General features: G+C 39.9%; 1 protein-coding gene across 11 annotated transcripts in view; it reads right to left on the bottom strand.

The window, feature by feature from the left end:
• Positions 1 to 6,006: 6,006 nt before the first annotated feature.
• NCOA7 (nuclear receptor coactivator 7) overlaps positions 6,007 to 11,678 on the bottom strand; it is a 247,757-nt gene continuing 242,085 nt past the window's right edge. For all 11 annotated transcript variants that reach the window (XM_075862323.1, XM_075862326.1, XM_075862325.1 and 8 more), the window contains 3 exons: positions 10,333 to 10,428; positions 8,101 to 8,174; positions 6,007 to 7,231 (listed from right to left, as the gene is read on the bottom strand). In XM_075862323.1, coding sequence (XP_075718438.1) covers positions 7,096 to 7,231; positions 8,101 to 8,174; positions 10,333 to 10,428 — 306 coding nt within the window. In that variant the 3' untranslated portion in view covers positions 6,007 to 7,095. The remainder of the gene's footprint in view (positions 7,232 to 8,100; positions 8,175 to 10,332; positions 10,429 to 11,678) is intronic.

Raw genomic sequence — 11,678 nt, 5'->3', positions numbered from 1 at the left:
CGTCTGAAAATAGCGCCTCAATAGCGCTGACAAACATCTGCCCATTGAAAGCAATGGGCAGACGTTTGTCTGTTCACACGAGGCGTATATTTACGCGCCGCTGTCAAATGACGGCGCGTAAATAGACGCCCGCGTAGAAGAAGTGACCTGTCACTTCTTTGGCCGTAATTGGAGCCGCTATTCATTGACTCCAATGAATAGCAGCGCTAATTACGGCCGTAATTGACGCGGCGTTCAAGCGCCTGCACATGCCGGTACGGCTGAAATTACGGGGATGTTTTCAGGCTGAAACATCCCCGTAATTTCAGCCGTTACGGACCCCCGCCGTGTGAACATACCCTAAAGGAAAGACTCTCTATTGTATTCATTCCTGACTTTGGCTTAAAAAAACTGCATCAAACAGCATATGTGCATCCAGATTCAGGGTACCCACACACGAGGTGGGTGTTTTGCAGATATTTCTGCAGCAAAATGCACGTTTTATGTGCAGATTTTGCAGCGAATTTCTACATTAAAAAGAGTGAAATTCGCAGTTCGCATCCAGAACGGAATGATCATGTAGATGTAAAAATCCACAGCATGCTCTGACTTGTGTGTGGAAAACGTTCAGCGGCATGTGGATAAATCTCATCTACTTTCCCGCAAACGGATGGCAAATCTACAACAAATCCGCTACGTGTGACGGGGGCCATAATATGAATAGTTCAGATGAATATATCAAAGAAGGACAGAATCACAGTACAAGTGGTATATAGTGTTCCTTTATTGAAAACAGAGCAGCACTGCATTACATATATCAGTCATTCCATGTCCGTAATCATTCCAGTGGCAGCAAATTTGTAATAGTCAGTAGTGATACCTACATATCCAGACATGTCAACCTACAAGTTGTAACCAGGACTTCATTTCAGCGGTGCATTTAACAGAATAAAGAAATGTTGGAACTGTTCCCTTGTAAATCTAGGATTACCCCCAGTAACCACATCACACCTACAATGTGCTTAGTAGTCATGTGAACACTAGCCATGACAATTGAATATTAATAACCCAATGCAAAATCGGAGTTTCTGGGAACATTGAATGTGAATGCCAGTTCTTAGAATGGACAACCCCCTAAAAAAAGGTAAAAATGCAAATGTGTGGAAGTTGGCATGAGTAATTCTATTCAGTATAATCTTTTATGACTTGACCACTAGGGTTTATTCAAAAGGGATACTGAAGAATTATTCAGATGTCCAACTGTGGTTGTCCAGTACGTAGTGACATAATATTGACGCATTTTAGCATCTGTATTACGGCTGCAACATCCTAATTCTTTCCCCCCCCCCCCCCCCGCCTAAATTTTACTCAATTTAGATCGTCACAGGGCTCTGGAGGGATCTTTGATTTCTGGGATACGGTGGGGCCTGGAGCCACTTTTGCACAGGAGAAACCACGAGTGGTGCTAAGGGATATTTTCTAATTGTCTATAGTGATCTACGTTCGGTTCTTTACAACCATGTGGTATCTGGGTGGTAAGTGCTGTGACCCTCCGGTCCCCGGAATTTTTTTTAAATGTGATAGGGGTATATGGATTAATATTGCCTGGTGCCCTCTAACGGTTCCCAGGATCAGCCGTTTTAGGGTCCCCTCCGTGTTGGCTCAAAACGGCTGCAGCGCTTCTCAGACTGAGTCGAAGACACTCCCTCTGTTCACGTATTAGACAGACCTGCCAGACTCCGTCTAAGAAGCACTGCAGCCATTTTGGGACATCACAGAGGGGACCCTAAAACAGCAGATCCCTGGCAGAGGGGCACAGCTGGAGAGCATCAGATTTTATTACTCCATATACACCATCATACTTAAAATGTTGTCCCGGGACCGTATGGTCACTTTAAATAAGTAATTATGATCTCATGTGGACGGGCTACGCCCTCCCTGGACTGCAAAAATAGTATGCCAACATGGAGCTAAGGTCAGGTAACAAAAGGAGGCTGTACCCAAGCACAGGTGGTGTTTGAAAAAAAAAAAAAGTATAACTTTAATTTAAAATTGCAACGAAAAACAGTGTGTGTAAACAAAGCCCTAACAACTTCTATCCAACTAAAAGCTGCACAAACTAGGCAGGGTTCACTTGTCGCAATCCGAATGCTTTTTTTTTTTGCCACGATTTTTGCTAAATCGTAGCAAATAACGCATTTTGACCGCAACATGTGAACCCAGCCTTACAGATTTGCTGCTTGGATACTGTAGGTTTGTATTTCTCAGCTAGATATGGTTGCTGCAAGAAATGGGTTCTGCTCCTCTCCAAGATGTTTGATGCTATAAGGTTAGGGTATGTTCACACAACCTATTTTCAGACGGCTCCATTACGACGGCAAACATCTGCCCATTGCTTGCAATGGGTTTTACGATGTTCTGTTCAGACGAGTTGTAATTTTACTCGTCGCTGTCAAAAGACGGCGCGTAAAAATACGCCCGCATCAAAGAAGTGCATGTCACTTCTTGGGCTGTTTTTGGAGCAGTTTTTCATGGACTCCAATAAAAAACAGCTCCAATTACATCGGTAAAAGACGCCGCAAAAAACGCGAGTACTTGCAAAAACGTCTGAAATTCAGGAGCTGTTTTCCCTGAAAACTCCGTAATTTCAGACGTATTTTGCGTTTGCGTGTGAACATAACCTAAGAGGAGCAAGGTTCTGGTGGCAGACTGTAAATAACCAACACCACTAAGCTCTATTTACAGGGGTAGGTACTATAAAAAAAAAACAGTTACCTGTGCAACGTGTGCCAGCAAGTGATTGGAGAATTTAACAAACACAAGGTTATGGTTTACGTTTTTCATGCGTTGCAGTTCCATGTGGCATCAGTTTTTCACGTCAGTGTTGGTGCATTTTTTTTATATATCTTTTACTCAGCCTTTCTTTAGCAACTGTTGCGTGAAACATGGACAGCACACGGAGGACGTACGGGTGCTGTCCGTGATTTTCATGCACCTATAGACTTCAATGGGCGTGTGGTCCGCAAAAATGGACTAGAATTAGATATCCAGTGAGTTTCACGCAGCGGAAACACACTGCGTGAAAAATCATGCACGTCTGAATAGCCCTATTGAATTGAATAGGTCCGTTGTTTTAACGGATAGCACAGGGACGTATACAGCGTTCGTCTGAATAAGGCCTTATGCACATGGTCCGCAATTACGGAGAACTTTACGGTCTTGTGCATGGGGCCTTATGCTGTGAACCGGCTCACTATTTCCACGTAGACAGACAGTCTTCAGAGAAGTGATTTAACTGGCAGGCACCTCACAGAGTGCAGTCACATGTGGCGTATTCGCCTCTTATTTACACACCATAAAAATACGCTCCGGAAAAAACTTTAAAGTAATCCTATGTGAAAATTATTGCGCAGAAATTTCTGCGACTGAAAATCCTGTTCCATTCATCTGAATGGAACTTGCAGAAATCCATGCATCTGCTGCAGAAACAACCCCATTCAGATAAATGGAACGGATTTTGAGTCACAGAAATTTCTGCAACAAAATCTGCATTGTGTGAATCCTTTTTTAATGCAACAGCCTGAAGGAAGTTTATTACATCCACATCAGCATATTATGGAAAATAAGACGTGCGGTGATTAAATACAGCGTAGCTTATTTTTTACTCTCTGTTCACATCTGTGTCAAGGTTTCGCTTTCTGGACTGGATTTACACACAGTATTTACTCGCATTTTTGGTGGTGGTGTTCATTGAAAAACATTGCATCAAGATGCTTTTTTGCTCTATAGTAAAATACTGTAAGGGTATGTTCACACGCTTAACAAAAAACATCTGAAAAATACGGAGCTGATTTCAAAGAAAACAGCCTCTGATTTTCAGGCGTTTTTTGAGTCGTTTTTCATAGTGTTCAATGGAAAATCAGCTCCAAAAAACTCCTCAAGTGACATGCTACTTTTTACGAAGCGTCTTTTTACGCTCCGTTTTTTGACAGGGAAGCGTAAAATAAAGGCTCGTGGGAACAGAACATCGTAATTCCCATTGAAAGCAATGGGCAGTTGTTTGTAGGCGTATTAGGGGCGTTTTTTCAGGTGTAATTCGAGGCGTAAAACGCCTCCATTACGTCTGAAAAGAGGTCGTGTGCACATACCCTTAGGATGCAGTCACACGTGGCATAATTTTCTGTAGCAGAAAAATATGCTGCAGAAAATTAGACCACGTGTTCCTATGGATGAAAACAAATTCTGCAACACATACATCGTTTAAATATCCATGCAGGGTTTTGACATTGTGGAAATACTTTACATGCAGGGTTTTCTGCATGTGTAGTGGATTCTAGATGCAGAATTTCATTATGGACTTTAATGCTATGTGAAATTCTGCACTGAAACAAGCAATACAAATACGCAGCAAATTTGACACAAAAGCAGCAAAAGTAATTCCGCTGCGGAATTTTGTGGCATATTTTTTCGCGATGTGTGACTGTAGCCTAAAGCCTACATACATTGTGGATTTTTTTTTGGCCAATCTTGTGCTTAGTGGAGTTTGGTCTAGGCGCTTTTTTCTCCATAGCTTTTTTTTTTTTTTTTTTTTTACAAGAGTTAATTAAAAATTTTTAAAAAACTAAAAAACGCAGGGCAAAAAATAAAGTGTATGAAGGGGGCCTTTAATAGATCAAAATGGGAGCATAAGGCCAGTTGTGGACACAAAATAAAGTAGATGCATCAGTCTTTTCTTTATCCTTTCCTTCCTTTTGAATCTAACACTGGCTTTGGCTAAAAAAAACGGAGCCAAAAATTGCATAAAAACGGTGTGTGTGATCCTGGTCTAAGGCCTCTTACACACCACAGTAGTGTGGTCAGTATTTTACATCAGTGTTTGGAAGCCAAAACCAGGAGTGGCTCCAAAATACGGAAGAGGTCCAAATCTTTCCATTATACTTTTTCTGTTTGTTCCACTCCTGGTTTTGGCTTCCAAATACTGATGCAAAATGCTGACCAAAATAATGCCGTGTGAAAGAGGACTAAAGCAAATGCAGCTTTTTTTAGCCAAACCCAGTGGATCCAAAAAAAAGGAAAAGGTATAAAGGAACAACTAAGGCCAGAATCACGCACACACCGTTTTAATGCAGTTTTTAAGCGCAGTTTTGTGAGCCAAAGCCAGAAATGGATCCATGAGGAAGGAAATGTTTAACAAGAAAAGACTGATTCATCTCCTTCATTTTGTGTCCTCTCCTGTGTTTGGCTAAAAAAAAATCACCGCAGAACTGCATCAACACTGCGTGTGTGATCCTGGTTTTAAACTTCTCTCCTTTGGATTCACTTCACTCTATAGCATAAAAAAAAATATTAAAAACTGCAGCAAAAAAACTGCATTAATCCAGTCGAAGGAAATGTAGTGCTTCCTACTTAATTGAGATACATCATTTTTTTTTTTTACTGGGTAGAATAGCAGAGCACACTATACTATTTTATCGGCAAAAAACAATGCAAGCCTGATTGGGCTGATATAATGCCATTGAATCAATGAGGACATTAACATTAAAGTTTCTCCCCAATTTTTTATAAAATTATGGAACAGACTATGTAGAGAACAGTGTGAACCGAGCCCTAATCTAAATCATTGTTAGGCTCTTTTCAAACTCTACTGATATATGAAACTTTGAGTACAAGAAAAACAAAAAACTATGTTGACTGAACAAGTGTTATGCTATTTCAGGCCCATTATAGGTTATGGACATGATTGAGGTATACGTTGGGACCATGAACAAAGAAGTATTCTTCTGTATTATGATTTTTTTGTGTGTTATATGTGTGAGTATGTATGTGTATGAAATGTTTTGTCATAGATCAAGCTAAACTATCATTTTAGTAATACATTTTGCCTATTTGTTACAGGTTGTGGTCCCATTACATTATTTGTACCGATTGTGGCATCTGAAATATATACATACAACAGCTACAGCTTTAAGCAAGAAGTCTAGATTGCCGTGCTTACAATGTGTGTACATTGATAATTACAGTCATCGATTTTGGATATCCACTTTATTACAAGAATTCTCCCAGCATTTCAGAGAAGTAAATGGCAGGCAAATAAAATACACTAACAATCATATCAAGTACAGCACAAACCACCCTCGCTAGCGCAGATGCAACAATTTACTAGGTCAACTAAAAAAGTAAGGCAAAAATAAAATGTGTAGGAGACCAAATTAAAAATTACAAAAATAAAAAGGCAGCTTTCAGAAACGACCTGCGCTCCTCAATACAATACTCGTCCCTGGAACAAGAAAGTCAACTGCTATATATCAACATCTCTTTCACAGGAAGTTTTTTTTTTGTCCACATTCTCTCGGCTAATAACAGATATACATATAAAAATCGCAATGCTTCAGCTTTATACCATGCTCTTATGCTTCTAAGCAAGATAGGAATTCTCACCAATTTTGATGATCGAGCAGCAATGCTCCGTGGTATGGATGGATGGAGCCCTGCTTGGCTTCAATCCACCAACCTCCGTACTTGCCTCATGATGATTACATCATAAAGCGATCAGAAAATGGTCACTGTAGTGTAAATATATGTATGTACTTTAGAAGTAAAATTCATGACAAAAGTGCTAGGAATGGAGGTCTAAAAATACAAGGTCAGCAGTAGTTCTCAATAAATAAACAGGACTGTATACGGTAACAATAGTTCCCTCTTTCTCCTCTTGGTGATCGAGTATTACTGTGATACACTGCTTATTATTATAGTATGCTGCATTACACAGCGGCTAAACAATTCTATTGAGTCATATTGTGTTCCCTCTACTCAAATGTGGAGGTTTAGGCCTTAGACATTAGCATTTCATACAAAGCGTCAGTATTAAAATTATTTAACCAAATGTTCATTTCCAGTCCTGCACAATGTGCGTGAAGTCGTCTCGCCCTGTTCAGAACAGTATTGCATTCTTGGAAAAACATGGATTCTTCAGTGCAATCATAGCAGGAATAATATTCTATAAGCAGGGATCAAACTCAAGTTTATTGGACGATATTTGATCACTTCCCATCTTGTTTGGATCTCCTGTCCTTGAACTTCTGAGATGTACATCTTTTCATATTGTACAGTATCGATTTACTCAAAGGTCCACACTTCTAGATCTTGCACAATGAAGTCTTCTTTCTTGGATAAGATTTCATTGTTGAATGTGCTACAGGAGTTGCTGCGTCCATGATATAAATCGGAGTCCAGCCAAAGTCCAGATCGACCACTGAAGAAAACAAATATTAGGGGTTAAAGACCGCTCACTTTTGCTGTATTATTGATGGACATTGCTACTTTGTTAATGTCAACTGAGCAGTATATAACCTTAGACTACACGGCTTGCAATGGAAAATATGTTCCTATTGACTCCTGTTTGCTGCAGATGATGCCTAGAAAGTGACATAACATATTAATGCAGTTTTGTGCCTCAACTTGTGGTTCACATTATGTGGCATCAAAGTCCAATTTCAGATTGTATCTCATTCATTTTCACCTGAGCTTTAGAAATCCAATATACATTCCTTATGTGGTAACCAAAGAGTAGATCTCGATCTACAGGTTGATGTTATAGGAGGGACCAGTAGAGCTCAATGTTGGTTCTCTTGCCGACGTTCACACAGAAAAGGGGAAACGGTCTCCTTGTAGGTTTGTGTTTCAGTGTGACGGTCACGGTCTTATAATGGATTTGTGAGTCTTGACCAGCACTATTAGCTGGTGTGGGTCTCACACCCTCTATTATACAATCTATAATACAACAGAGCAGGGGGAGGAGTAGCACGGTCATGTATGAAGATGGCATAGCTGTGTAGCAAGTGAAATAGGCAAATACATGCTATCACTGTTATGGGGGAACTGAGGCATCTGACAAAGGGCATGAAAAAGAATTACAGCAGAATCTACTTAACACCAACTACACCAGTCACCCTATTCAAGCTCCACAAAGAAGATCCCATGCTGTAAAAGTCCGTGCAGCCCTGCATTAATAGAATTCTCAGCAAATAAAATCTGATTGTGTGGTTTTTGTGATATTTTAATGTAATACCAATGACCGCCAAAGCAATGCAGTAATAACTTCTGAACAAGCTGAATACTAACCCTCCACCACCAAGCTCCAAGGAAGTGGTATCTCCATTGATGAAGTAAGAATTCTCTCCACTCCATTTAAATGCCTGCAAAAAAAAAAAAAGAAACTATTTAGGGGAGAAGAGCCGGATATCTCATTTGACATTAACTAGGCATAAGACAAAAATAAATTTTGTAAGTTATTAACCAGTACATATCCAGTTATTCAATCCATTACAATTCTTTATACCAGAGAGCCTTGGATATTTAAAGAGTCTCTGTTGCCACATTATAAGTGTCCTGTCTCCTACATAATGAGATTGGCGCTATAATGTAGGTGACAACAGTGCTTTTTATTTTAAAAAAAGCTATCTATTTTCACCACGTTATTAGCGATTTTAGATTTATGCTAATGAGTTTCTCAATGGACAACTGTGCGTGTTTTACTATTGACCAAGTGGGCGTTGTACAGAGGAGTGTAGGACGCTGACCAATCAGCGTCATGCACTTCTCTCCATTCATTTAGTCAGCGCATAGACATCCTGCTAGATCCTTATGTGCTGTCTTACACTAACACATTAACAATACTGAAGTGTTGAGACAGTGAATAGACATTCCACAGGATGTCTATTCAAATTCTCTGCACTTCGTTAATGTTTCTGTGGTAGTTACAGCAGAGCAAGCGTAATCTCATTGTAACCTGTCATTTACAGCGTAATCTTGCGAGATTACGCTTGCTCTGCTGTAACGACCATAGAAACAGTAACGAAGTGCAGAGATTGTGAATAGACATCCTGTGGAATGTCTATTCACTGTCTTAACACTTCAGTATCACTTCAGTATGTGTTAATATAAGACAGCACATAGTGATCTAAAAGGATCCCTATGCGCTGACTACATGAATGGAGAGAAGTGTATGACGCTGATTGGTCACTGATTGGTCAGCGTCATACACTCCTCTGTACAACGCCCACTTGGTCAATAGTAAAACACGCCCAGTTGTCCATTGAGAAACTCATTAGCATAAAGCTAATAACGTGGTGAAAATAGATATTTTTTTTTAAATAAAAAGCACTGCTGTCACCTACATTATAGCGCCAATCTCCTTATGTAGGAGATAGGGCACTTATAATGTGGTGACACAGCCTCTTTAAAGCATAGTTCAGTCTGCTGTAAATTGCCCCAGTTTATAGTCTGGTGGCAGGACTTTTAATTGCATGCAGTAAACCGCACTATAGTTTTTTGTTTTTTTTTCATGTGTTTAGATTGTTACTTCTCTTTATTTTCATCCAATTCGCAGTTTGCTTAAAAAAACACAAAAAAAACAAAAGCAAAGCAAAAAAAAACTGCATTCAAAGTGCCTCTCAATTAAAAGTGTGAACTGAGCCTCATACGGTCTAAGAAACTTGCACAACAAGACCAATAGGTGTCACCCTAACCAATATCCTGTACCCACTTACTAGGACCTTGTTAAATGTATGCTAATTTTCTGTGATCAGATACTGGAATATAAAAGCAATCAGCCATGGCAATGGACCCCTGTGGACACTTAAAGGGGTCTTCCAGCTTTATATAAATAAAGCTTAATCATTTAATAAATGAAAAGTTCTACAACTTTATAATATATTGTGCTTAAATTCCTCACAATTTTCAAGACCTGTAAGTGAATGAGAACATTCTTGTTTACATTGAAAGGCTCCAAACTCGCAGTTATTCAGCTGAGAAGTGGATACAATTATAGCGAGTCTTAACAGTGACCTGAGTTATTAGGCTGGGTTCACACTGAGTTTTTTGCAGGCGGAAAATCTGCCTCAAAATTCCGTTTGGAAGTTTGAGGCAGATTTTCCTCTGCCTGCATGCAGATTTTCGCTGCGTTTTTCGCCCAATTCCATAAAACGTCGCAAAATACGCTTTCTCTGCCTCCCATTGATGTCAATGGGAGATCAGAGGCGTAAACGCCCGAAGATAGGGCATGTCCCTTCTTTCTCCCGCGAGACAGTTTTACCGCTCGCGGGAGAAAACCGCCTCTGCCTCCCATTGAAATCAATGGGAGGCATTTTCGGCCGGTTTTTGACGAGTTTTGTAGCGCGGTTTCCGTGTCCAAAAACTCTGTGTGACGCCGGCCTTAAACACCCTAGACCCCAGACTGATACATTGTTGACAACTACCAAATAGATTAGTGAAGTTGCTGCTCATGTATTTAGCTTACACAGGGTTAGCAAAGGGTTGGACTCCCACTACTGATAAGAGAAAAAAAATACTTACTTTAAAATCAGGGCTGAAGGTGAACAGGAATGTTTCCCCTGTGCCATAATAATGATCACTGAGCCTGAAAGGGTGTGTTGCATATGCCCCAAATACCTGATTTAAAAGTGGGAGAAAAATGATATATATGTACGTTAAGCATCATTATATATACACACTTTTTTCACAAATTATTTCCTTAAGAAACAAAAATATATGGTAATAAAATAATGAATATTATTCACCAATCACTCCTAGTCCCTGACCAGTCGTTAAAGGTATTGTCCATCCAAATCAGTTATTTCTACGGGGTTTCAAGAATGAACCCGTGGAAATCAGCTGGTCCCTGCAGCGGCATCTAAAAGGGGTTTTCTGTGATAAGACAAACCTTTTAAAAATGGGGTGTCTCAGGAAAACAATGTGCCCTAATCGGGTATAAGGACAGGGGTTAACATTGAAAAACGTATGCCTAGACGAGGCTTCTCAGTCAATAACAGCTGATCGCTGGGAGGGAGAGAAATCAGACCATCAGTCTTCATTTAAAAAAAAAAGTGTTTAAACTAGGGATGTCACGATAACAGAATTTGGACTTCGATACCGATACTTCGTGTAGTATTGTGATTTCGATACCAAAACGATACTTTGCCAAAAGTAATAAAAAAAAAAATGTTCTTCCATTTTGTGATGTGAGGTGTGATGAATTTTGAATGTGCCTCACATTAATAGTAAATAACCGTATCGAACCATTTGGGGATGCACAGTATCGAGACAGTATAGAAGTTTCGATGCATCGTGCATCCCTAGTTTAAACCGTGTTCTTAAAAGTAGAGTTCGTTTTTTAAAGAAAATTACCTACTGCACACAGGATGAGTTATGCCTGAGGGGTGAAAAGAGACTATAATACAGATGTCGGATGTTCTGCCAAGTATCTTGAAAGACACACACACACACACACACACACACACACACACAGACACACACACGTTAACGGCTGTGTCATAGATTAGTGGTAAAATGCAGTGCTTGGCGCTCCAGACAGACATTTTAAATGTGTTGCGGGGGGCCTTTTTCTAACTGCTTAGATGCCGTGGTTGCTATTGACTAGGATCTAACTGGCCAGGATCGGAGTTCTCTGATCCAGGCTGTTACATTGAAGTGTCAGTTTGTGCATCCCCTGCATACTCTCCCTTCGGGCCCATAATGGGTCGTTAAAGAGGCAATGTCACCACATTATAAATGGCCTATATTAAACAAGATGTGATCGGCACTGTAATGTAGATTACAGCGGTGTTTTTTATTTAGAAAAACGATCATTTTTGACGGAGTTACAACCTATTTTATCTTTATACGAATGACTTTCTTAATGG

This window comes from Rhinoderma darwinii, chromosome 4, assembly GCF_050947455.1.
Source record: "Rhinoderma darwinii isolate aRhiDar2 chromosome 4, aRhiDar2.hap1, whole genome shotgun sequence".
Classification (NCBI taxonomy): domain Eukaryota; kingdom Metazoa; phylum Chordata; class Amphibia; order Anura; family Rhinodermatidae; genus Rhinoderma; species Rhinoderma darwinii.
Note: the sequence above shows the minus strand (reverse complement) of the source record. Positions and strands in the feature narration are given on the sequence as shown.